This window comes from Leopardus geoffroyi, chromosome X, assembly GCF_018350155.1.
Source record: "Leopardus geoffroyi isolate Oge1 chromosome X, O.geoffroyi_Oge1_pat1.0, whole genome shotgun sequence".
Taxonomy (NCBI): Eukaryota; Metazoa; Chordata; class Mammalia; order Carnivora; family Felidae; genus Leopardus; species Leopardus geoffroyi.
The window spans coordinates 112,697,318-112,723,574 of record NC_059343.1 but is presented as its reverse complement, the minus strand read 5'-3'; the positions used below and the strand labels follow the sequence as shown (position 1 = coordinate 112,723,574).

Genomic DNA, 26,257 nt, shown 5'->3' with positions numbered 1-26,257 from the left:
CCAAGTAACTTTTGATTCTTTTTGGATTCCCCTCCCCCAACCAGCGGCCCTGCTTCCTGCTGTGTCTAGAACACATTTGACAGGCAATTGGCACATATGCCGCCTTCCAGAATTTCTTCTTTCAGAGGGAAACCCCACATTGAAAATTTCTAGAGTTAAAAAGGGAAGTTGACATTCACACACGAATCCAGACATATTTTTCGCAAATTCCAAACTTCCAATTTCACAAGGTTGCTTTTGCTAAGAGAAACAGAGATGTGTTTTTATAAAAATAACCATGGCAGTTAAAGGAAATAAAAGAAGCAATTCTCTTTTGTGCCACCATGACATCTCCAAGGTCTTACGCATAATTCGCGAAGACGGTGGCGATACAGATATTTAGAAATTAAAAAATCTGTCTCATTTCGGGGGTCAAGTTTTTGGCTCACTGACATTTCTTGCAACAAGAATCATCACTGATACAGTTAATGCACATATACGCAGAAATACATACTAATAAGTAGTATGGAGGCAGAGTTTTTAAGTAGCTGTCAAAAGCCTGTCGCCACTTCAGATTTGGCTTAAGCTTGTGAACTTTAAACAAGTCATCTGCAAGAGAAAACCAAACAAAATATTACGTTATTCCAATCCTAAATTCCAAGATCTAAATCAAGCACATCCGTTATAGCATTTCCTAGAAATCTCAGTGTAATTAAAACATTACATTAGACGAACCTTTCTTTGGAACTTATTTGATTGTCTTTTTTTGGGGGTGCTCTTTGCCAACATTATATATAGCATTTTTCTAGCAAATAAAACAAATTCTCAAGTTACCTACGCCTCTTCCATGTGCGAAGCTTACATAAAATCTAGTATTAAAGCACCACCTCTGAGCCACAGGAAATATTTTTCTGACCTCCTACATGCTGGTAACACTACTGTAGTTATGTGTACTGAGGGGGAATCCACGGACATTGGTTGATAAATGGAGGCTGTTAAGGTGTGCCTGGGTGGCTCAGGTTGTTAAGGGTCTGACTCTTGGTTTCGGCTCAGGTCCTAATCTCACATGAGTTCAAGTCCCGCCTGGGGCTCAGCACGGAGCCTGCCCAATTCTCTGTCTCCCTCTCTCTCGGCCACCTCCCCCCGGCTCTCTAAATAAATAAATAAATAAATAAATAAAGGCTGTTAAAGCAACAACAACAAAAAAATTAAACTCACAGAGAACAGATTGGTGGTTGCCAGAGGCTGGGTGGGGGAGAAGGGGGCAGGCGAAATGGCTGAAAGTGGTCAAATGATACAAACTTCCACTTACAAAATAAAGTCCTGGCGACTATAGTTAATAATACTGTGCATATTTGAAAGTTGCTCAGTGAGTAGATCTTCAAAGTTCTCATCACAAGAAATTTGTGACTCTGTGTGGTGATGGATGCTAACCAGTGTTCCCAGTGTTTTTTTCACAATAGGAATACAAATATTGAATCATTATGTTGTACATGGGAAACTAATATAATGTTACATGTCAGTTATATCTCAATAATGAATAGAGAAGTAAACAGTGAGTGTTACATTTTTGGCTGAAAGGTCAAGGTAAGAAGCTTTACAACGTATATGAGAACAAAAGCAAAGCCTCTAACTTTCAGGCAGAGACCGCAAACTCCAAATTATGCTTTGGATCCTCTTTAATAAGTCCATACTTTGTATAGTCCCTCCCCTCCCCCCCCCCCCCGCCTTCTTCATGTCTTTCATTTCCAAACTTTGGGTCTGTCAAATGCTAGTTACCAATTGGGTCATGACACTAGCAAAAGCTAGTAGAGATGTTAGGTTGTAGTTCAAAACTCTGTACAACTAAATATATTCTCTTGAATACTATGTGTGTTAATACCACTAAAGACACTGTCCTTAAGTAAGCAGATCTATCTTTTCACACTTAAATTTAATTGTTTTAATAATCTAAATGCATTCTATACACTACAGGAAAATTTTCAAAATATGTCATTATTCCCTTCTGAGGGAAAGAAAAAATATATTTTATATAATAATTCAAAATCAATAGCCCCACACATCAACAGGAGCCTGCCACGCTTACTATAAATACCAGAGATATTTCAAATCCGTCTTCTATTTTGTTTTTTCAGGTTTCATTGGCTCTCATCCAACAAAAATCCAAATGCTTTACTTCCAGGGACAAAAGCATCCCAACGCCACGTGCATAATTTCTCTACGATTAGGGCTATTCTTTGAAATTCTGAATTACTACAGTCAAGAAAAACAACTACACGTTTTCTTCCTTTTACTGCTATAATAAATGATTCACCCCTGCCGAAACTAATTTAAATGAATTTACAAAGTCATAAAATGTAGGTCTTTTGTTCTTTTGGTGCAGGGTAGAAAGAACAAAGAAAACCAGATCTGAAGAGATTTCTGGCTCATTGTAACATGCAGGTCCTTTAAAGACCATTCATATCTGGACAGAAAGGAATGAGAGACTGTGGAAATATCCTGTTACACTTGGGTCTTTATGTGGAGTCTGTTGGGAATGAAGCAGAGTTTTGGAAACTGACACATTGAAAGACCACAAGACCGGGGAGACATCTAGATATAAACAGATTAGATAGTGAAACGAGAATCAAGAATACTCTTAACATTTCTAGCAATGCCGACTGCAATGATTCCACCAATTAGTCTAATTCAGTCTAATTATTTCTTGCCGGAGTTTTTGAAAGGGGGGAAAGAAGACAGAGAATGTTCCACAATCTAGATTAAGGGTAGAGAACCACTGGGGTAGCACCCCTTTAGTCACATTCTCCGCAGTTCAGTGAATGATTTCCATGGCATGAGGTCGCCATTCACACGGAGTCTCCACAATGGGACCCCGAAGACGCCATAAACAACCAAGGCGTCAACATTTGAAAGACGAGGAGACCAGAGGATAGGAAAGTGAAGTGATAACTGCTGACACCTCAAAGACTACTGACATTTTCTCTTCCATTCCTTTCTCCCCATTTCCGGCAGCAAAAAAAAAAAAAGAAAAAAAGGGTGGGGGGAAGATGTGGGTTTGAGCTCCAGGCTCAGCCACACGCTTGGCAGAGTAAGCTTTGAGAAATTGCTTCCCTTTCTGGGCCTCCATTTCTTGTTCGCCTGATCATAACTGGTCTGAATCTGAATTTTATTTTTTGCACAAGTCCCAGTTCTTAAGTTAAAAGACAAAGCTATGGGGCGCCTGGGTGGCGCAGTCGGTTAAGCGTCCGACTTCAGCCAGGTCACGATCTCGCGGTCCGTGAGTTCGAGCCCCGCGTCGGGCTCTGGGCTGATGGCTCAGAGCCTGGAGCCTGTTTCCGATTCTGTGTCTCCCTCTCTCTCTGCCCCTCCCCCGTTCATGCTCTGTCTCTCTCTGTCCCAAAAATAAATAAACGTTGAAAAAAAAAAATTTAAAAAAAAAAAAAAAAGACAAAGCTACAACAAGTGTCTTCATTTCTGTAGTTGTTGGCCCTCGATAGAAAAAATAATTTCCTGGGGCGCCTGGGTGGCTCAGTTGGTTAACACGACTGACTTCGGCTCAAGTCGGGATCTCACGGTTCGTGAGTTCGAGCCCCGTGTCAGGCCTTGTGCTGACAGCTCAGAGCCTGGAGGCTGCTTCAGATTCTGTGTCACCTTCTCTCTCTCTGCTCCTCTCCTGCTCGTTCTCTCTCTCAAAAATAAATAAAAAGATTTTTAAAAAAAGAAAAGAAAAAATAATTTCCTTAGTGAGAGATAATCTTCTTGCCGACTGTGTTGTTCTGGTTGCCACCCTACTGACATGATTCCTGTGATAGCTCATTGACGCAATTAAGCCTCACTTACCCATTCCAGGTTAAGTTTTAGTGCTTCGATAATTAAACCTCGATTAACTACTTCTGATGGAAATCTTGAATTAATACAGAAAAAAAAACAAGGGTGACCTTAATGGACAGTTATGCAACTATGCAGTAATACAGTGATGTTCCTGGGCATTAGGAGGTATATGTGACTTAACTTGCCCTTTTCCTCAATGCCCTGTCCACCAAACTGCAAAAAAGCCCTATATCTTTATATAATGTCCTTAATATGGACTAGCAGTGCCTTTAAGAGCTATGAAGATAACATAGATATTAATTTATTTAATCCCAACTAAATGCCTTTGGGGTACCCCCCACTATCATTACCCCCCACTTTACAGATGAAATGCCTAAGGCACAGAGAAGCTATGTATCTTATCCAAGATCACAAAGCAAGCAAACAGCAGAGCCAAGATCCATACCAGGGCAGCTATGCTCTGTAGTCCATACTCTTAACACTATGGGGCTGCACGACCCAGAAAGCGAAGTCATGGTGGAAATGCTGAGAGTGTCCATTTCAGAACTCCACATGAAACTCAAGTTTGGGGTTTGGGGGCACAAGGACCTCCAGCCTCAAATGGTGTGAAAAACCCTGTGCTCCTGGGAAGACACAGGTTACAGAAAAGCGTGGGAATGGATATTTATTTTTTAATGTTTATTTATTTATTTTGAGAGAGAGAGCAGAGAAGGGGCAGAGAGAGAGAGAAAGAGAGAGAGAGAGAGAGAGAGAGAGAGAGAATCTCAAGCAGGCTCCACGCTCAGCACAGAGCCCAACTCAGGGCTCAATGACCATGAGGTCATGACCTGGGCCGAAATCAAGAGTCAGATGCTTTACCAACAGAGCCACCCAGGCGTCCCTGAAAATGGATATTTAAAGCCAAAGGGCAGAATGGGAACTAAGTCGAGGATGGACTGACCTTCAGATGGATGTGTGGGGCTGGAGAAGGGGGAGGAATCAAAGGTGCCTCTGGGGATTCTGGTTTGAGAGGTTTACCGAGAGATGGTGACGCTCTAGGCAGGGTGGGATGCTCCGTGTCACAGCGTAAGGAGGACCAGGGACAAACGAGGCCCGTGTATCTCTTGGGACAGAAGCGTTTCATGGAGAAAGGGAACTTGACACTTGGGGAAGAGAGCCATACCAGCCTCATGGGGGACCAAGAACACAGCGCCAGGACCTCACGTAGTACTGGGGAGTGAGAGGGTGCGACGTGCGGCAACTTAGGTGCGACGGGTTTTAGACAAAGGGAGAACAACTCAACCGTTATCCCACGTCCACATCTGACCTCTGCTACCCGCAAGACCACCAAAGGCCAGGCCTAGAGGGAGGGGCGTCTCGTGAAGTGCAGCACATCTCAGTTTCTAATGGGAGACCAGCTACTCTAGTTAGGGGCACTTTCGCATGATACTTTGGAAGGCAGGCTGAGCTTAGGCCAAAGATGAGGTCCTAAAATTTGGCCCAGAATAGTTCTATAGAACTTTTCCACTGCCCTCCGGTGATAAGGCCACCCCCACCCCTGCAGTGTCCATGTAGACCACGTGGGGAGGAGTAACAAGGAATTCCTAATTCTTAAGGTATTGTTCTAGTGAGGATCCAGAACTCCCACCCCCCACGGCAATAACAAGGAGCCCCTCCCTTTGAATGTCAACAGAGGCCAAGTGGGGAACCTGGACTTCTAACCCCCTCCTGGCACTGAGGAAAGTCAGTACCTACAATCTCTGCCAGGAGTGTGACAGGCAGCTAAACCAGAAGGCTTAAATAAGATAGAGACTCGTAACAGAATACTGAAAATGAACAGGATTCAACTGAAAATCACTCATCATACCAAGAACCAGAAAGATCTCAAATTCAAAAGACAATCAAGAGATGCCAACGCCGAAATGACAGACACATTAAAAATGTCCGATTAAGATTTAAAAGGAGCCGTCATAAAAAATGTTTCAACGAGCAATTATAAGCAGGCTTGAAACAAATGAGAAAAACTGAAAGCCTCATCAAAGAAAGAGAAAGTAAAAAGCAGAAGATGTAAAGAAGAACCAAATGGAAATCTTAGAACTGAAAAATCCAATAACCAAAGTAAAAAGCTCAATGGAACAGCTCAAAAGCAGAATGGAGGGGGCAGAGGAAATGATCAGTAAACTGGGAAAGAGAACAGTAGAAAGTACCCAATCTGAATAACAGAAAACAGAAAACCTACCCCCCTCACATACACACACACCAAAAAATGACCGGATACATGATTTGAAGAATTTCCGCCATTCCATAGCTTGCCTTTTCACTCTGCTCATTATGTCCTTTGATGCACAGAAGTTTTTAAGTTTGATGTAGCCCCACGTGTTTATTTTTGCTTCTGTTGCCTGTGCTTTCGGTGTCCTCTCTCTCTCAGTATTATTTTTTTATTGTAAGTTTTTATTTGAATTCCAGTTAGTTAGCATACAGTGTTATATTAGTTTCAGGTGTAGAATTCAGTGATTCAACACTTCCATACATCACCCGGTGCTCAGCACAAGTGCCCTCCTTAGTCCCCATCACCTACTTCACCCATCCCCCACCCACCTCCCCTCTGGTAACCGTCAGTTTGTTCTCTATGGCTAAGAGTCTGTTTTGGGGGGGGGGGGAGGGGCGCCTGGGTGGCTCAGTTGGTTAAACATCCGACTTCGGCTCAGGTCATGATCTTGCGATTCGTGAGTTCGAGCCCCACATGGAGCTCTGTGACGACAGCTCAGGGCCTGGAGCCTGCTTCAGAGTCTACGTCTCCCTCCCTGTCTGCCCCTCCCCTGCTCACATGCTGTCTCTCTCTCAAAAATAAATGAACATTATAAAATTTTTAAAAAGAGTCTGTTTCTTGGTCTCTCTCTTTTTATTTCCTTTTGCTCATTTCTCGTTTCTCAAATTCCACATGTGAGTGAAATCATTTGTCTTTCTCTGACTTACTTCGCTTAGTATTATACTCTCTAGATCCATCCATGTTGCAACAAATGGCAAGATTTCATTTTTATGGCTCAGTAATATTCCATTGTGTATATATACTACATCTTCTTTAACCATTCATTGATCGATGGATACTTGGGCTGTTTCCATATCTTGGGTATTAAAAATAATGCTGCTATAAACATCTAGTGGCATGTATCTCTTTGAATTAGTGTTCTTGTATTCTTTGGGTATGTATCCAGTAGTGTGATTATGGATCATATGGTAGTTCTATTTTTAACTTTTTGAGGACCCTCCATACTGTTTTCCACAGTGACTGCACCGGTTTTCTCTTATTATTTCTTACAATTGCATGTGAATCTACAATTATCTCAAAATAAGATATAGTCTTAAAAGTAGAAAAATAGGGGCGTCTGGGTGGCTCAGTCAGTTGAGAATCCGACTTTGGCTCAGGTCATGATCTCGAGGTTCACGGGTTTGAGCCCCACCTAGGGCTCTGTGCTGACAGCTCAGATTCTGGAGCCTGCTTTCGATTCTGTGTCTCCCGCTCTCTCTGCCCCTCCCCCACTCTCGCTTTGTCTTTCTCTCTCAAAAATAATTAAAGTTTAAAAAATAGAAAAATAATACCATAAAACAGTCTACGTGAAGATTATCTAGTCTAATCCTTCCCTTTATAGTTGTGAAAACTGAAGTCATAAAGGATGAGATTGTGACATGGATAGTTTTCTGCTAAGTGAAATAAGTCAGCCTGAGAAAGACAAATACCATGTGATTTTGCTCATATGTGGAATCTAAAAACACAAAACAAATGAACAAACAAAAAGGAGCATCAGACCTATAAATACAGAGAGCAAACCGATGGTTGCCAGAGGGGAGGGGGTGGGGGGGGATGGGAAAAATGGGTGAAGGGGAGAGGGAGGTGCGGGCTTCCAGTTATGGAATGAATAAGTCACGGGACTAAAAGGCACGGCATAAGGAATGTAATCAATGGTATTGTCATAGCGTTGTATGGAGACAGATGGTAGCTACCCTTGTGATGAGCACAGTGTAACATACGGACTTAGCCAATCACTATGTTGTGTGCCTGAAACTAACGTACCATTGTGTGTCAACTACACTCGTTTTTAAAAAATATTTTTAAGGAAATAAGTCACTAATAAATAATAAACTTATTTATGAATTTATACATGTTTGAATTTATATTTGTTATACTTATATTTATACTTGTATGAATTTATATTTGTTTATAATTTAAACAAATCCACAAAATATAGGTACTTTTTATTGGTACCCTTATTAATATCAAAGACATAACCTATATTTTATAGCAATGACAATCACCTTTCAAACTTTTTTTAATGTTCATTTAATTTTGAGAGAGAGAGAGAGACAGAGACAGAGCAGGAGTGGGGGAGGGGCCGAGAGAGAGGGAGATACAGAATCTGGAGCAGGGTCCAGGCTCTGAGCTGTCAGCACAGAGCCCGATGCAGGGCTTGAACCCATAAACTGTGAGATCATGACCTGAGCCGAGGTCAGAAGCTTAACCGAGTCAGTCCCCCAGGCGCCCCAATGACAATCACCTTTTAGAGGATATTTTTAGATGAGACTAAGAAGTGAAGTAGACTATGTACAAAACAACCATGCTAATCCATTTACGATGGCCCGTTCCTAACCTGCAACATTTAAAAGAATTGCTTTTTCAGTACATTTAGTACAAATAGAGTTCACCGCACTAAAAATCTCATGCTTTTAATGACTGGGTTAAACTTAAAGGTTGACACTTTTTGCAAAAACCCCACCAAATAAATATGTTCGCAATTCACAGCTAGGAGGATACCACGTGGTACTCTATTACTCTCAACAGATGCGGCTCTTTCAACGAGAAAAAAAAAATCTCTACTCACATTTTCAGTGATATCTCAGTAACAGCTGCCGAAGCTGTTCCTTGTAGAATTGTACCATGGAAACTGCAGCTTCTACAACTACAGTCATTACAGAATTTACCCTTGTACTTGTTTCCTTAACTTGCCTGAAACAGATGCCTCCAGAGCATTTAAGACTCGTTTGTGGAGGAACGAGTGGGAGCCAAAACCCGCACAGAAGGCCTACTTCCTGGAGAGGTTCTTGGAGCATTAACCCCAATCAATGGAATTTTGTGTCCCAAATTAGTCTACGAAAAAGCCAAGCGCACTTTAAGCCGGGGGCGCAGAGGGGGGCATGGGGAACGGCAGTATTGGAGCTAAGCGTCCCTTCTGTCTGATGTGAAAAAAAAAAAAAAAAAAACAGCAAGAAAATGAACAGAACAGAAAACAGTGTGTAAATGCTATCCTTCCAAAGCAGTTTTCAAACTTTTCTATATCCTGCTATCACTCTTGGACTACATTTAAAATGCTTAGGCCATTATCCTATTTTTCATTTCTGTTGTATTTTAAAGATGATAACGTGGGAGCGCCTGGGTGGCTCAGTCAGCCGAGCATCCGACTTCGGCTCAGGTCATGATCTCACGGCTCGTGAGTTCGAGCCCCGCGTCGGGCTCTGTGCTGACAGCTCGGAGCCTGGAGCCTGCTTCGGAGTTCCGTGTCTCCTTCTCTCTGCCCCTCCCGCCTTCTCTCAAAAATAAAATAAAACATAAAAAAGAGTTTAAAGATGATAAAGTGGCACATACTTTACTTACCTAAAAGAGGGAGTAAAACTGGGTAGTTGTACGGCATCACAAAGAGGTTTACACAAGTCAAAGTCGTACTGGCTTTTAAATAACCAAATGGATAACCAAGTTCATTGTATTTTCCACTGCTGGTAACAAATACCTAAAAACATGGAGTAATATATAGTTATGACAATAAGGATTTTATGCGAAACCACACTCCCAGCAACATCTAAGGCACAGCTAATTTATGTAATTTAAAAATGGCAATAGTGCTTCTAGCCTATGGTTATGCCCAAATATGGCATACTAAATCACATCGCAATTCCTGTATACATTATATTAAGAAATGAGGGGCGCCTCGGTGGCTCAGTCGGTTGAGCATTCGACTCTTGGTTTCAGTTCAGGCCCTGATCCCAGGGTTGTGGGATTGAGCCCCATGTCGGGCTCCACACTGAGCATGGAGCTTGCTTGGGATTCTCTCTCTCTCTCTCTCTCTCTCCCTCCCTCTTCCCCTCTTCCTCGCTTGGGCCCTCTTTCTCTCTCTCTCTCAAATAAATAAAATGAAAAAAAAAATTTTTTTAAGAAAAAGAAATGACACCGTACTGTGCAATAACCGCTCGGAGACCACAACGTCCAAATATTTACTTGGTTAGCACAATGGCAAACAAGGCTGAAAGAGTGCTAAGCGATAACCAGCCATTAAAACAAACTGACTTCTCAAAAGAACAAGTGGTGACTGGAGTGGAGGCTTTAGAAAAATGGAATCTGGCCCCATGCCTAAAGCATGCAATTACAAAAGCAAAGCCCGTTTAAAGTAGTATGCTAACACTCCTCACGTGTACGATTATCAGTCTTGCTCTTCTTCCTTTTGGTACCCCCATTCCCCTATCCATTTATTCATTTTTCATCCAATAATTTTTTTAATGTTTATTTACTTTTGAGAGAGAGAGAGAGAGAGAGAGCGTGAGAGGGGCAGGGCAGAGAGAGAGGGAGACACAGAATCCGAAGCAGGCTCCAGGCTCCGAGCTGTCAGCGCAGAGCCCGACGCGGGGCTCGAACTCATGAACCGTGAGATTATGACCTGAGCCGACATCGGATGCTCAACCGACTGAGCCACCCAGGTGCCTCTCATCCAATAAACGTTTATCAAGTAGCCTATGTTAAGCCAGGCACTGGTGCTAATTCTTTTGAGGCAGCAAGGAGATGCTTTGGTTCAGTCTGGAAGGCATTTTTGTCTTATAAATTATGCTGGTAGAGCAAACATTCACTAAAGATCAAAACATTAATCTTCATTCCGTGTGACTCCATCTTCTCCTTTATTGATATTCCTGATTTGCTATATATTATATTGTCAGTTCCCATACACTCGCTGTGCTGTGCTGAAGTCCTCTGGCTACCATGCCTTCTCAGTGTTCCGTGTTTGCTCTTTGGCCCAAATCAGGGCACCAACATATACTTTTAGGGACCTAGACTTTTGTCTTTTCCAAAGTCCTTCAGCAGGATCATTTAAGCCAAAAGTCAAACCCTGGTGCTAAAGAGAATCCATCTACCTTGCTAATTGCTGGTACCAGCAATATCATCTACCAGTTGAGTAAATTGTTGCTATGTTTAGTCATAGCTAAGAATAAATCTTTCCTGTGCCATTTATGACCCCACGTACAATGAGTTGCGCCGTAAAACAGGACTCATCTAGACTTTGGGTCATAATCTGAACCTTAATAGAAACAAATATCTGTAATAACACATGGTAGGTTTTGCCCTATTTCCTAAGTGTGTATAACAGAAGAGGAAAAATCATCATAAAGGATCAAAAGCATTACACACACTGTCAAGGGTCAGACCTATGATTCCCATGAAGGGAGAAACACTGTTTTGTTTCTCTCTCTCTCTCTCTCTCTCTCTCTCTCTCCCTTTTTCCCCTCCTTCCTTTCCTTCCTCCCTTCCTTCCTTCTCATAAGCCCTTCGAGTTCTTCCAAATTCCTTATCACTTGCAGATTCAAAGAACTTGGGGGTTCAAAGGGATCATTAGAGACTGTCTAGAGAAAGTAAGTATCTGGCCCAAGACCACATAAACTGGTGGCAGAGTTAAGGGTTGGAATCCAGTCTCCATTAGGAATTAGCCAAAGTTCCTGGCTCCTGGTTCATCTTATTCTTGTTCATCCCCACTAATTCATTGCATTAAAACTACTCTAAATCAAAGTAACGTAAGGTACGGGAGATAGGCATGTGGCATAGTTGAGGGGTGGTGCAGGAAGCCAGGGCAGGATTTAAGTTTCTTTGGATAAGATTTACAAGAAATGTGCCATTTGGAAAAGAGGGCTTATGTTAGCGGAAAGCTATAATTTGTATTTGCTTTTATTGCGAAATTTTTGTCAACGCATGAAGTCAAACCTCCTATCTTGATTTTAACATTCTACTATCCATAGCTCTACATTTCTAGCACATTTCCAGTGCACTTAACCGAAATATAAACATACATTCAGAAAAGTGCATGAATCATAAGCATACAGCTCAATGGGGGCTCCTGGGTGGCTCAGTCGGTTGAGCGTCCGACTTCAGCTCAGGTCACGATCTCGCGGTTCGTGAGTTCGAGCCCCGCGTCAGGCTCTGTCCTGGCAGCTCGGAGCCCAGAGCCTGCTTCGGATTCTGTGTCTCCCTCTCTCTCTGCCCCTTCCCTACTCATGCTCTGTCTCTCTCTGTCTCTCAAAAATAAAAAGAAAACATTAAAAAAAAGTATACAGCTCAATGAATGTTCACGAGGTGACTGAACATGTGCAATTGGCACCCAGACCAAGAAATAGATCGATGACCAGAAACCCCCTCATGTCCTTTGCTGGTCACAACTCTGCACCCGCAAGAAAAACCACTATTCTGGCTTCTGACAGAGTAAGCCAACTGTACCTTTTTTTGAATGTAGACCAAATAGAATCATAGGACGTGGGATCTTTTATGTCTGGCTTCTTTTGCTCACTATTATATTTATGAGATTGTTCTGTTTCTTGCACTTTTACAGGCTTGCTTTAAGCTTGCTCCTTTTTTTTCTAACCAGTTTTAGCATCTTTGGAGAATTTAAGTGGCTTAAAGACAGCTAGTAGCAATAATCGCACGTTTTAGGATGAAACAGACGGCAGTCTAAAAGTGTTTCTTGTGTAAATAGAACCTAACAATCACTGATTTGCTATATGGTGCTGTAGTCTAGAAATAGAACAAACATACTTCCAGCGTGGGGCCTCCTTATTATATCCAAATAAAAAGGCTGTGACTGCCGTGTCTGGATTTTTACAAACTAATATCCAAAGGTGAATCTATTAACGAATCAGCAAGCCCTTCTGGCTGGAGTACAACACCTGGAAGAGCCAGCATATGTGCATTTGCCTCGTCCAAGTAAAATCCACATTACACACGCCAATGTGCTTGGTACAGGAAGAGAAGTTTGGTTACATTACACTCATCCAAAAAGTAGTTTCAGGGCTTAAGGTTTGTGTGTGTGTCTGTGTCAAAAGTATTTTGTACACATGAAACTAATATTACCCTGTATGTTAACTAACTGGAATTTAAAGAAAAGCTTAAAAAAATAGATCTTGTGGGGCGCCCTAGTGGCTCAGTTGGTTAAATGTCCGGCTTCGGCTCAGGTCAGGAGCTCGCAGTTCATGGGTTCGAGCACCGCTCGGGCTGTGTGCTGACGGCTCAGAGCCTGGAGCCCGCTTTGGGTTCTGTGTCTTCCTCTCTCTCTGCCCCTCCCCCACTCACGCTGTCTCTCTCAAAAATGAATAAACGTTAAAATTTTTTTTTTAAAAACATAGATCTTGTACTTCCAATCTGTCAAGTTCACGCTAAGGTTCAGCTGCAGAAGCCACAGCTAAATAGAAGGACATCCTTTAGGTTAGGGATGCTTAACCTGGGGTCCCTGAATAGGCTTCAAGGGGTCCGCCAAATCCTCAAATACACAGGTGTCATCAGATTCCACTGCCTTAAATGGCAATGTCAGGAGGCTAATGATTCCTATCACACTGAAATGATTTGCTTGGCCCTGTTGCTTATTTGATAGGATTTGTCAGAAAAGTTATTAACAGATTCAGTCTAATTATTCCTAGATTAACCTTTGCAATTTCTCAAAACAATTCCCCGATCCCACAGTGATTACAGACATTGGGCCAACAGGTAAGAGGAAGTACCTGCCAGCAGGTATGGGGAGACTTTCGTTCCAGGATGTACTGAGTTAAGGGTGAAGGTTCAAGTTCATATTTGTCAAAAGGAAGTTTGTCTATTACCATTGGCTCACAATCTACACAGGAGAACCTCACAACAGGATGAGATGTTCGTGGAGGCTAAAAAACAAGAGGGGAAAATACGGTCCGTTAGCAAGTGAGCTTATATTTCTGACAAATCTGCAACCCCTTTCGTGTTTTTGTTAAACCATCGCTGAGATAAAACCAGCGCTTTGAAAAAGAGGGCATCACCAACGGCTTCCATCCGGGAAGGGCCCACAGATTCTTTATTTCTTCCATGTACTTGGCATTGGGAGGAGGAAAGGTAAATTCAAACACTTGTAACTACCGTTTCAGCGAAGTGAAAACTACAACTGCTTTGAATACGGTTAGGAAGTCACCGATGATCCATAGGATGAACCCTGATTTTCAACTCCGCTGTTGCAACCTCCAAGCATGACCCGCCCTTCATTCCTTTGTACCCAAAAGGTTACGGATGGGCCAGACGTGGCTAGCAAAGAAGAAATCCATGAAGATTTCTGATGAGTTGATGACAGACCGAGAGCCACTAACAAGCAAAATGAAAAACCGTAAAGGCATGGAAAGGGCAAGGCAGGTGCCCCCAAATGAGCCAGTCCCAACACCCAGGACTAGTGGAAATTTTTTTTTTTTAACTGAAATTTTTATAGCACTCCTCACACCCACACGCTTGCCTTGAACAGCTGGGGCTGGGTATGCTTTGGACTGGGCTGCAAAGGCCTCTGTGCCTGGGGTAGCAGAGCAGATTGGTGGGGCAGCCGTTTCGTTAACAGGTTTAGCTTGTGGGGATAGAGAGCGCCCGGGAGAGACATGGCGGCAGCAAGAGAAATCCCAAGAGATGAGAAGACAGGACCGGGTCCCGGGGACAAGGGTGAGATGTGGCTGCACCTGTTCTTGCCGAGAGCTCTCTAAGCCGAGCATGAATGTGACAAACCATCTCTGTTTCCCCTTTAAAGGGGAAAAACATGCTCCTCTGCCTTTATGGTTTACACACCTACAAGATGTGTTGGGAGTCGAAACAAACAGCCATCAGATGTGCTTTCAGAGCTGGAGGGATGGTAGGTAACACGGGTGATGTGGGAGTGAGCCGGAATTTCTTTCATTCCAGGTTTTTCCTGATTTTCATTTCAATTAGACTTGAGAAATATTTCTGGCTTTTTACATTTAAACCGATTTAAAAAAAAAAAAAAAAAAAAAAAAAGGCCATAAAGACCAAGTGAAGCCCCGTCACTGGCGACAATGAAGTAAATTCGTGACCAAAACATTCACTCTCTCGGGTTTGGAGCTGAGAGCAACTGGGCACCGGGATCTGACCAGTGTGTCACCTTGGAGCCCTGAGGGAAGGTGGAGGAGATGTACCCTCACTCCCAGCCGGGGCGGAAGTGGCCCTTCAGTCCTATAGTCTCATGGCCTCTCCTGAAAACAGGAGCCTAAAAGGAGTAAGCCAGGAGAAAATGCAGTTCACGTCAGAAATTTCTAAAACGTACACAGAACAGAGATGGGCTGAAGCAGTAAGGGGCTAAACTGAAGGCTCGGTGATTGTTTTGTGCCCACAGAAGGAGGACTGCTCTGGCCTTTTTACAGAGGCTGCGGGGAGGAAGAAGGGGGAGTGGGTTTCGTGCGCTTTCCCGTGTTAGCAGATACCTGTCTCCCACAAAAGTCCACTTCATCTGGGACTAAAAAGGAGCAACTACAATGTCAAACCCTCCTCTCCTGAATGCAGTGAAGAAAAAGGAAAGTCCTCATTGAGAGATAATTTTTAAAAGATCGCTTAGTTACGGCGCCTGGGTGGCTCAGTTGCTGAAGCGTCTGACTCTTGATTTTGGCTCAGGTCATGATCTCAGGATGATGAGATCGAGCTCACCATGTGCCAGGCATGGAGCCTGCTTGAGATTCTCTCTCTCTCTCTCTCTCTCTCTCTCTCTCTCTCTCTCTGCCTCCTCTCGAAATATATATATATATATATATATATATATATATATATATATATATGGCTTAACTACCCATCATTGAGAGGTACATTGCCAAAGAACACAAGTCCATTGACTACAAAAAGATGAAAAGCAGGTCCACAAAGTTCCACTAGGTGTCTAGTGACTCCCTAGAAAGATGTAGAAGAGCTTCTGTTTTGAATATGTTTCTAGAACCTACACAAGGTGCAAGCTAAATTGTAATTCCCTGAGGATGTACATGAAAATCAATGCTAGCACTCTTCAGACATTGCGTCTGCCATGTAAATCAAGTCAGCCACTCTGAAATAAGAGCCAAGCCACCGATCGCAACACCATCAAAAATAGCCATGCCCTAACATCCAAAGTGGGCAGCTCAAGTGGCAAAAGCCACTGAAAGGAAGAATGCCAGAATAGCACAAAGTCCTCTCTTGCTTTTTGGTACAAGCTTAGACTCCCAGCAAGAGATAGAAAGCATGGCTTAAAATCCTCAAAGTAATTTACAAGGGTCACTGTAATCAGGAAACGGAAAACCCAAATGATGTTTACCATTTTGTTTTATGCTACTTACTAGTGAAGGTAAATTCTGATCTGGCCAAAAAGATTCTGGAATTGGCCAATGTCCAACAGGAACACCAGTTTTAGAGTTAGGCCGTACATAAATCAGCTTATGGCAACTATGCCAGGGTTGAGCAGCAAATGAATTGCTTGGCCTGGATGAATCCGTAAGTCCATCTACAAGTTAAACAAAGACAGACACTAAGGCATACAGTTCTTTTTCCAGATGCTGATCTTCTTGTACAAAATTTTCAGCTAAAAGCAAAGTACAAAACAAACCAAAACACCCCGATCCTTAACTATGCCCCAAATGCGTAGTTACATCGAAAACCATTATAAAATTAATTTTCAATTTGCTGAGATTTGGACACATTAATTAAACACAGCACGCCAACTAGAGTTATTCTTCCAAATCAGGCAAATGAAATCACTCATCCCCTGGTATAGTTTTTACATTTGTGGAATCTGACAAAATAGGTCATAAATTCCATTTGCCTTTTCTTTCTAGTCCCCATTAAGTGGCAAAAATATGCTTGACTAAACCCACCCAATGACTACAAAAGCAAAATGAAAACGATCCAGATTCACCCCAAGATAGAAGGAATGTAGGGGCGCCTAGGTGGCTCAGTCGGTTAAGTGTCCGACTTCGGCTCAGGTCATGATCTCTCGGTTCATGGGTTCGAGCCCCGCGTCGGGCTCTGTGCTGACAGCTCAGAGCCCAGAGCCTGCTTCGGATTCTGTGTCTCCCTTTCTCTCTGTTCCTCCCCTACTTGCACTCTCTCTCTTTCTCTCTCTCAAAAATAAACAAAGATTAAAAAAATGTTAACATGGAAAAAATTAAAAAAAAAAAAAGAACCCTAGACAAAGGAGAAATGGAGCTAGAAAGAAAAATCTGAGCTATTTACATGACACCCAATCCAATAGGCTTCCAGTATGACCATCCCCAGTTCACATTAAGGTAACTGAACACAAAAGTATGGATGAAGCAGTGAATCGTTAGCAATACATAACATGTCCTTCCTTTACAATTATGTTAATGACCTTAAAACAGACTGTGAGGCCTCAGTCTTCTGTGGTGGGTGTTCTTAAACCGGAGTCCAAGAAACTCTAGAATTAAATACAAAATTGTGTTTGTGTGGCCTATGTCCGTTCTTCTAGGGAGAGAGGTCTCTATTTTTCCAACAGCTTCTCAAAGGGTTCAAGGCACTAAACATCAGAAAGGTCAGGAGCCACAGGATCCATGGCTTCCGACAGAGACGTATGTCTTTCTGAGCAGCTATGACTGATTGTGGCCACACAATTAAAACTCATGGATCAGGAGAGCCTCGCTGAGTCAGTCGAGATAGAGCATGCGACTCTACGTCTCAGGATTGTGAGTTCAAGCCCCACACTGGGCATGGAGCCTACTTAAAAAAAAAAAAAAAACGTATGGATCAGGTCAGACAGGCACGGTGGTAATGATGTGTGTGAGAGCACAGGAGCGAGGTGAAGTGCACAGTGCTCCAGGGCTTGTGGCGCAGGGATGATTTGAAGGAGAAGACCCTTCCCCTGTACGAAAGGACCTCTGCTATCATCCACTGCCATCATCTGTCTGTTTTGAGATGTGGAACATTCTGTGAGATGTCATTTGAAGAGAAAAGGTTCTGCAGTTAAACAGTGGCCAGAAAAATACTGGCGTAGGATCTTATAGGATATCAGCAGTTTCCGGATAAAGGTTCACGATCTCTTGCTGACATACGGTACCGAACACAGATTTCATAAAGATAGCGTGGCCCATTTGGCACTCACAAGACCAAAACCAGATTACTGGTTAAGCGGCACTCCTCCATGATTCTCCAGGTACTTCGTTCATAGAGAGGTGAATAATGCAGGGTATCCCAAGACTGGGACCAGGGAAGATGAAATGGGTAGGAAAAAGGAAGAATTTTCTTTTTTTTTTTTAATTTTTTTTTTCAACGTTTATTTATTTTTGGGACAGAGAGAGACAGAGCATGAACGGGGGAGGGGCAGAGAGAGAGGGAGACACAGAATCGGAAACAGGCTCCAGGCTCTGAGCCATCAGCCCAGAGCCCGACGCGGGGCTCGAACTCACGGACCGAGAGATCGTGACCTGGCTGAAGTCGGACGCTTAACCGACTGCGCCACCCAGGCGCTCCAGGAAGAATTTTCTTAAGAAGGTTTGCCACTGGATCAAAGTTGTTAGCATCAGACCACCTGACACGTGAACGCATGGCCATTGTTTGGATGGATGTTTGCAACCACACGAACGTGTGTGGATAGTACAGGCTGTGTCTATTATCAGTTTACTGTCTTTCCAACCTCAGATCATTCTCTGGGGCGCAAAAAAAAAAACACAAAAAAGTCACGTACTGTACCTTCTCCAACAGGAAGTGGATCTGGTCCCGTTTTTTCAAAGTTAATAACGACACCACTCTGAATTTTCTGAACTAGAGATTCTAAACACTGATTCAACATTCTTTGTGTTCTAACACAGTAGGAGCGACCTATACCAGAAGGAAAAGCAAATAGTGTCAGTTTGAGCAAATAAAATACTACTTAACAATGTAAGCATCTGAAATCGTAGAGTATATCTTGAACCAATCATAACTATGTTGGCTGCAAACATCACACTCATGATGAGCTTAAGCAGGAGAGCTGAAAGATTCTGAAGGAAAACAAGACAAGACAGGATACGGCATTTAAGCAAAACCATACTCTGCTGCTCTGAATTCTTCCTCTAGAAATATGAAATATTGCCAATACCTCCTGTGACTTCACACATCTGTGTGATGGCAGACTCATCAGTTGGTACACTCCCTAGATGCTCTGGTTCCGTAGAAGCCAGTCCAGGCAAACGCAACACCAGGGCAAATAACCTTTGATCCCAACGAAAAGGTTCTTTGGTTAGTTCACTTCCAGGCAGAGGAGAATTCAAAGGAAGATGAAGCTGATAAGGCAAAAGTTGAAAAGTTTCATCATAACAACCCATACAAAACTGAAGAGAGAGTCAAAAGGGTCATTTTTCTTTCATGTACTCGGTAATCTTTCAAGGATTGTGAAGACGGAAGGTCTGATCAAACTTATTCTTAACTGGAAACGTATGCCTCCCACAGAAATAGCTGCATGTTCTCCGCCATTTAAACGAAATTTACAAAAAAACATGAAATCTCACCTCTTCCTGAACACCAGCAGTACTTGTTAACTTGTTTCCATCTGTGATGGTAATTAAAATAGATGGTTCTAAAAAAAATGGATTTCTCCCCTAAAATACATTTAAAAAGTATTAGAGCCATGTAAAGTAATAAAATGGTATTTAAACTTTTACATCTGCCTGGCCAGTGATCTCTCAAGTGTGTGATAAAATTTGCCTGGATAAACAAGAAGGAAAAGATTAGGGATTGAAACGGGTGGGAAATCCAAGTAACAATCCCTGCAGAGGTAACATTCAGAATGGACTGAGGGATTCTTATCAGTCCGGAACTCCCTCAACTCGCATATCCAAAAACTCCTCTCCCTCTGCGGTCTAAGTAATCATAAAAGAAAGAGACTGGCAAATTCCTGGCACAGGTAGGGGGACATTAGTGACTCATGCTCTGCAATCTGGACTCTACTCTGGTTACTGTGAGCAGAGTTTCTAGGGCAGGAAAGGACACCACTATTTCTTCATCCCTTTATCCATCAATGGACACTTCTAGAACTTTTTCAATCGAATTGGGAGAGGCGAGAGGGAGCTAAGGACACTGAAAATTTCTCTTCAAATACCTTGTTCCAACACTTGTCAGCAATTTATTCATCCCATTCTCAGACACCTGATGACCTGAGGGGGAGGCAAGTGGCACTACACATTTTATGATCAAGCCACATACAAGACCCCCCAAAAGGGGGACATTTTTTTAAAGTATGTGTTTAAAAGATATGGACTTCCTTTGGGCTGTTGTGACAAGTAGCAGAAAACTTGGTAACCACGCCCAGTTTTAAATTCTTACCCCAAGTCACCAAAATAAATTAGCTGTACTCACTCAAAAGTTTTTTTACCTGTCCATAATTGTCTATTCCAGATATTAATCTATTGAGATTTAACAAATCAAATGAGGATCTTAGAGCCTGACCAAGAGTAGTCAGTCCAGAAGCCTGAAGATTTTTTAGTTCACTCATGAATGTTGCGTGATTTTCCTTCCAACCAGCCTGAAAACCAAACATTTACAAAGAAATTCCCGATTACACAATGAACAATATATAAAGTGCAAACAACCACTAAACAGCAAGTATCCAACCTCTAACAGATTCACTAGTCCCTCGATCTAATTCTAGTCTAGATCTTGGCTGATCGGAAAGATCTGTCGGCGTTAACGACCAAGAGCAAAGAGGCAAACGGTGCATTCGTCCATTATGGCTGGAAGGCTCTGGCTCAAGAAGTCCAATCTTCTAGTCAGGTCCAATCAAACCTACCCAAACACCTCAGTATTTACCTTAGTTTGACACTGATGATGAGCATGAAGAAAGGAGGAGAGGAGGGGCTGTTTTTAAGTGCGCTGTCCTTGATAGAGACAATTCGCTACTGAGGGGCTGAACTGCATGAACTTTTCTAACCAAGACTCTTCCCCCCAAACAATATGTTCACTTTAAATAAGAGTCGAGGGGGAATTCTAGGAATAGAGCCACCACTATTCGGAGACAACCTTTCTGGCATCTTCAAACATTCAGAAAGCCCCACGTCTAGCAAAAGGGGAGAAAGAAAAGAAATTTAAAAAGTTTTGGCAAAGAAGCAGCCCCCAGGCCCTCCCAGCAGCTATGAGCAGCAGCAAAGAACCAAAGACCCCAGGCCAGCAGCCAACATGCTGTGATCGAATGGTTTGGAGACCAGGAGGAAAAGATCACGTTGACTGGGGGCCGGTAATGGCTATAAAAACAAAGCAGCACCAAATGCAAAGAAGAGAAGCCAAAAGAAGAACTGGCAGTTGACAGCAGGTCACAGAGGAGAAGGCCAGCAAAGGAGAGAGCAAACAGCACAGCTTGGCAACTGGGTGGGACAAACAGCCACCTCAGTGTTGGTGACACTGAGGGCAGCAGTGTGATAGGTTGAATGCTGAAGTCATGCCAACCAGGCCGGTACAGCTGGAGGTGGAGGGCGAGAGCAAATAATAAGAGATCAACCAAATCATTTCAATTTCATGTCTGGCCGAAGGCACCCTGGCCATTATCCATACAACTCCAGCAAACGTTCTCTCTTCTAGTTTCATAGTCTCCAGAAGCAGTTTGGGTCAGAATGACTGAGATATCTGCATGACCCTGAGCGAGCCTGTTGGCCCCAGGGACCGAGATGGTATTCTCTGGAATTGGAGAGGATTAGGCAAGCAGGGACACTGTGCGAGGCTGTGCGTAATATAAGCAGCGGAAGGAGTCATTCACATTGGAATCCGACAGAATGGCGCCCCCTTCGGCTGAACCGTCCAGAACCCGCATAACCATACAGGGTGAAGGTCCTGGGTTAATATCCATTCCAGTCCAATAGTCTGAAATTCTGTGAAATTAAAGATGTGCTTAGCCGTTGTTGTTGTTTTTTTTTTTTTTTTTTTTTTAATATTCCTGACATATCCTACAGATCGAAGGGTCTAAAGGTAAAACCTTTCCACGTGTCCCTTTGGCCAGATTGTATATATGACTTTTAGTACCTAGGGAAAGCAGAGCATGAGAATTCCTTGTGGCCTAAGGAAAATCTTAGGCCACAAGCAATTATGGCCTTTTCACTAAAAGCGTAGTTACAAAGAAAGCTTGTGTGGAAATTGTCCTCCTCAAATACCTAGAACTATCAGCACGTTGCAAATCACACTGAATTAAAAGATGAGCTTTCTTCTTCGTGGTGGAAGAGAAAGGTATGCATTTGGGAGGGATACTAGCAATTCTTTCCTTTCTTCAACAAATTTGCATGGGCCAACTATGCCGTACTGGACAGAACACTACACGCTGGAGATCTAGAAAGGGAAAGGATCAGCCCTTGAGGAGTTCCTGTCACAGAGGCATGAGAAATGTATTTATGGGCACTATAAAGGACAAGTGACCAGAAGGTTAGGGAAGGCTCCTCACGGAAGATGGGGCATCGGAAGAGGAGCAAAGGACATCCTGCACTGATGGCAGGCGTGGAGGGGCAGGCCAAGGAAGAGAACAAGAGTCCACGGAAGGATAGGGCAGGAGGCAAGGCTGATAAGTGGGGTTCTGGCTGTACAATGCTTTGTAGTTTGGATTTTATCTGTTGGCTCTGGGAATAACTTGAGGGTTTTAATCAGGGCAGCGGCTTGATCAGATCTGTGTTTTAGCAAGATCGTTCTGCTGGGGAGTTGGAGAACAAACTGGGGGGTGGAGGGGAGGCAGGGAAACTGGTTTGGAAACTGTTGCCATAGCTTATGGGAAGAGCAGAGGGGAGGAGAAGGGGCTGCGGGTGAAACAAGAATTTCAGAGGCGGCGGCAGAAGGATTTGGGAGCTGATCAGAAGGGATGGGCGAAGGACCCAGGTCATCCATTAGGTCGAGCTTTGTGGCCTGGGCAAACCTGAGAATGGTGGGCCCTTCCCTCACAATCCACTTTGTAAAGTTGACTGCTTTCTCGGAGTTACTTCACGTAGCAATCTTACTTCCACATTGTAAATTCCGCATTATACCCACAGCGAGCGCTGAACTCCTGGGAGCCGCAAAGCAGTCCGCGGCATGACTAAAGAAAAATGAGCAGACAGCTTGGTTTGGTAAAGGGCTGGGGTGAGATGTGGGTACCACTTAGGCAAGCACCCTGTAACTCCTCCATATTGAAAATAACGTGTCCCGATTGTTCAGAGTCTTGCTAATTAACCTGTCGGAATGATTGCTCTTTCGATTTCTCTTTAGCCTATGGATTGGAAGGAAGCATTTTACAAATCATTCCTGCACTTGAATCGCTGGCATTCTGTTATCAGGTCAATCCCAATTCTTTGCGATGAACTGAACAACGCAAGAACTAAAAGCCCCTAAACGCATTCCTCACCATACTGAAGGGGAAAGAGCCTATGGATTAATCTCACTATCTTGAGAACTTCATTAATGTGACAAATTTCTTCCCAAAAGATAATCATGAAGAGCCAGTGGCAGAAAGTCTGTGTTTCTATTTCTCGCTCATTGTTTGGAGTTGATTTTCTTTTTCTTTTTCTTTTTTTTATAGAAATGAATTCAGGACAGCCCGTTTCCTAATACAGTCTTCTTAACACAGTCTTTTCTTTCAAATGACTCCAAAGGTACGCTACTCTCAGGTCAGTAAAATCTTGACTCACGATAATGAGTTCCGTACATTCTTATGGAAGCGTTACAGCTTACCAAGTACTTTCACATTTCACATTTGGTTAGGACAACCCTATAAAATAGGCATGGTATTACCGTCCCTATTTTGTTTGCCGAAACCAGGAAGAAGTAAGACTTAAGTCGGTCTTGTTTGTGGGGGTGATAGTGGCAGGATTGGGGATCGAGCCTCGCATCGGCTCCACACTGAGAGCAGAGCCTGTTTGGGATTCTCTCTCTCTCCCTCTGCCCCTTCCCTGCCCTCTAAAAAAAAAAAAAAAAACGAAAACAAAACCCCCAAAACACGGCTAGTCTGACTTGAGATGTGAGGTAAGTGTAAAATCCATGCGGCGTTTGGAGGACTTAGAAGAAAAATAAGAATGACAGTATCTCAGTATTTACTTTTATATTGGTTATGTGCCGAAGTGATAGTGTTTTAAATTTTCGCAGTTAACTAAAATGTATGACTAAAAGTTCCACCTGTTTCTTTTTACTTCTTAACGTGGCTACTAGACGAGGTTACCATTTGTGTATGGCTGGCATTATATGTCTGTTGGATGGAGATGTGCTAGAAGGACCTGGAGGTCAGGCAAGGGAGCTCGGCCTGGCTTCGGCAGACAATAGACTCATTACGGATTCCAGGGGAGGGGGAAACGGGATCAAAGCAGTGTCTCAGGAAGGTCAGTCTGGCAGTGACACATAGGACAGATTGGGGAAGGAAGGCAGGCTACAGATTTCTGTCCATAGCCAGCAAAAAGAAGCTAGGAGCCTTGACTAGTAATCCCAGCCTGAGGGAATCAGGACCTGAGTTAGCCTGGGAATGAAGAGGAAGGCAGAAACATTTTAAACCAACAAGATAGGACTTGGTGACAGACCGCCCATGTGCGTGAAGGAGAGAGCGCAAAGATGGTTACAAAACTTCTAGCCCGGGAGACCAGAGGGACAGAGGTTTGGGATGAAGGAGCAACCTGAGACGAGTGAACTCCTGAACTAAGGGTTGACCGTCTTAGGTCAAGTTGTAAAAGTCTCCCTGAAATAAAGTCACAACGATGATGAAGACAGTAATGGTGGTCAGTAATAATCATAGGGAATGTGCATCTGTGCTTATGTGTCAGGACCTCACTTAGGCTCAGCATACCATTCTATCTGTAGCCTCATCTGGGCACCTTCACCACCCCACGAAGTAGGTGCTGTTATTACTTCCATTTGATAGATGAGCACACTGAGGCTCAGAGAGGATAAGCAACTTGTCCAGGGCGAACTAGGAAGTGACACGGCTGGGATCTGAACGCAGGTAGCCTAATTCTAGAGCCCACCAATTTAAACCACTATACCCGAGAATCTTCTAGGTAGTCCACAGCCTCACCTTGGAGACAAGTCTTGTTATAGCTCCAAAGTCATACACTGAATGGAACTTCCAAATTTCCTTTCAGTGAAACTTCCTTTCCCTCATGTCTAAATGCAGACCAGTTGCGCGTGGGGAGCAGTGACCTAGGACTTGGAAGACCCTGGTCCATTCGTGGCTATAGCCAACTAGCAAAGCAACTGGTCCAGAGTAAGTCGTTTATCCCTTACTGGGGCTGTTGTCTCATCTAAGCAACGAAAAGGTTGAAAAACCAACTGGAAGGTCCCTTTGGGTTTTTGTATCTTGTAATTCCATACCTTTATATAAATCTGACTTACAGAAAGAAAACGACTCACGTCTGAATCAGTACGTTAGTTCGGGCCTGGTTGAAATGTGTATTGGCAACTGAAAACGTCTTTGAATGCCAACAGAAGAAGTGTGGGCTGTTCAGTCTACCAGTGCCTTGGGTTCTGTCCCAGCTCCAGACTAGCCACTAGCCATTTATCGTCCACTCATATCACCACAGAAAGGAGAGAATCTGCCCTCCTTTCCTTGGAAGGGCAAAGCCTAAAAGAAATATGTCCTACTATCCTCTGCAACCTTATTAAGGCCCTGCTCCCATCTCTAAAGGTCACTTGTAATCCAATTCCAAAATACAAATGACCTTGTTAGGCTTAGTGTCATGTGCAAATTTAAGGAACACGCTACGAATCTCCTCATCTAAGGTAACTGAGGAACATATTTAGGGCAGCTACGTCTAACTTTCCACAAGAGAAGTGCCCCTTGAAAATGACATGAATGGAATAACTTGCAAATCGAGAAATAAATGAAGGGGTGCCTGGGTGGCTCAGTCGGTTAAGCATCCAACTCTTGATCTCAGCTCAGGTCTCGATCTCAGGGTCGCGAGTTCGAGCCCTGCATTGGGCTCTGTGCTGGGTGTGAAAGGGAATTACAGTGAATCTTTTCAAAGAGCACAAATAGTCCTTCTATATTATAGGTTGTCACATGCCAGGCTCTCTCTCTGTCCCTCTGACTCGGTGCTGAGCCACTGCACTGACCCATTCTGGGCACACACGCCCGAAAGCCCATTTGGATGCTCCCCTGAAAAGCTCCGCCCAAGTCTTCCTGGGATCCAGGGAGAGAAAATACAAGTTGCTTCCCTCTCCTTGACAAGACTTGTTTAAAAAAATCTTTTATTCAAGGAAATGAAATCAGGCTGGCAACATTTGCCCTTCAGAGTCCCATACAGAGGGGGCTATCCTGGACCTTGGGCTCTTCTTCGAGGTGATTACAAACTAGATGATTAACGGATTTGAGTATTTTCCCAGATGTCGCAAGTTAAAGCCAAAGAGTTTAAATTTAGCAGGGCCACCATTTCTCTTGTTGAAAGATAAACTAGTTTCCTTTTTCCATCTGTTCTCCACAAGTTGGGGGTGGGGGCGGGGAACTGG

The 26,257-nt window shown here is 43.3% G+C and overlaps 1 protein-coding gene across 14 annotated transcripts in view; it reads right to left on the bottom strand.

The window, feature by feature from the left end:
• Nucleotides 1-26,257, bottom strand: part of LOC123595371 (integrator complex subunit 6-like) — a 57,164-nt gene that overhangs the window by 13,445 nt on the left and 17,462 nt on the right. For 11 of the 14 annotated variants that reach the window (XM_045473017.1, XM_045473008.1, XM_045473009.1 and 8 more), the window contains 8 exons: nt 20,199-20,348; nt 19,336-19,425; nt 18,927-19,110; nt 18,539-18,667; nt 16,177-16,340; nt 13,585-13,737; nt 9,437-9,569; nt 494-588 (listed from right to left, as the gene is read on the bottom strand). In XM_045473017.1, coding sequence (XP_045328973.1) covers nt 494-588; nt 9,437-9,569; nt 13,585-13,737; nt 16,177-16,340; nt 18,539-18,667; nt 18,927-19,110; nt 19,336-19,425; nt 20,199-20,348 — 1,098 coding nt within the window. Of the gene's footprint in view, nt 1-493; nt 589-9,436; nt 9,570-13,584; nt 13,738-16,176; nt 16,341-18,538; nt 18,668-18,926; nt 19,111-19,335; nt 19,426-20,198; nt 20,349-26,257 lie in introns of those variants that run through there. The other 3 variants (XM_045473018.1, XM_045473022.1, XM_045473020.1) reach the window with 3 other exon arrangements.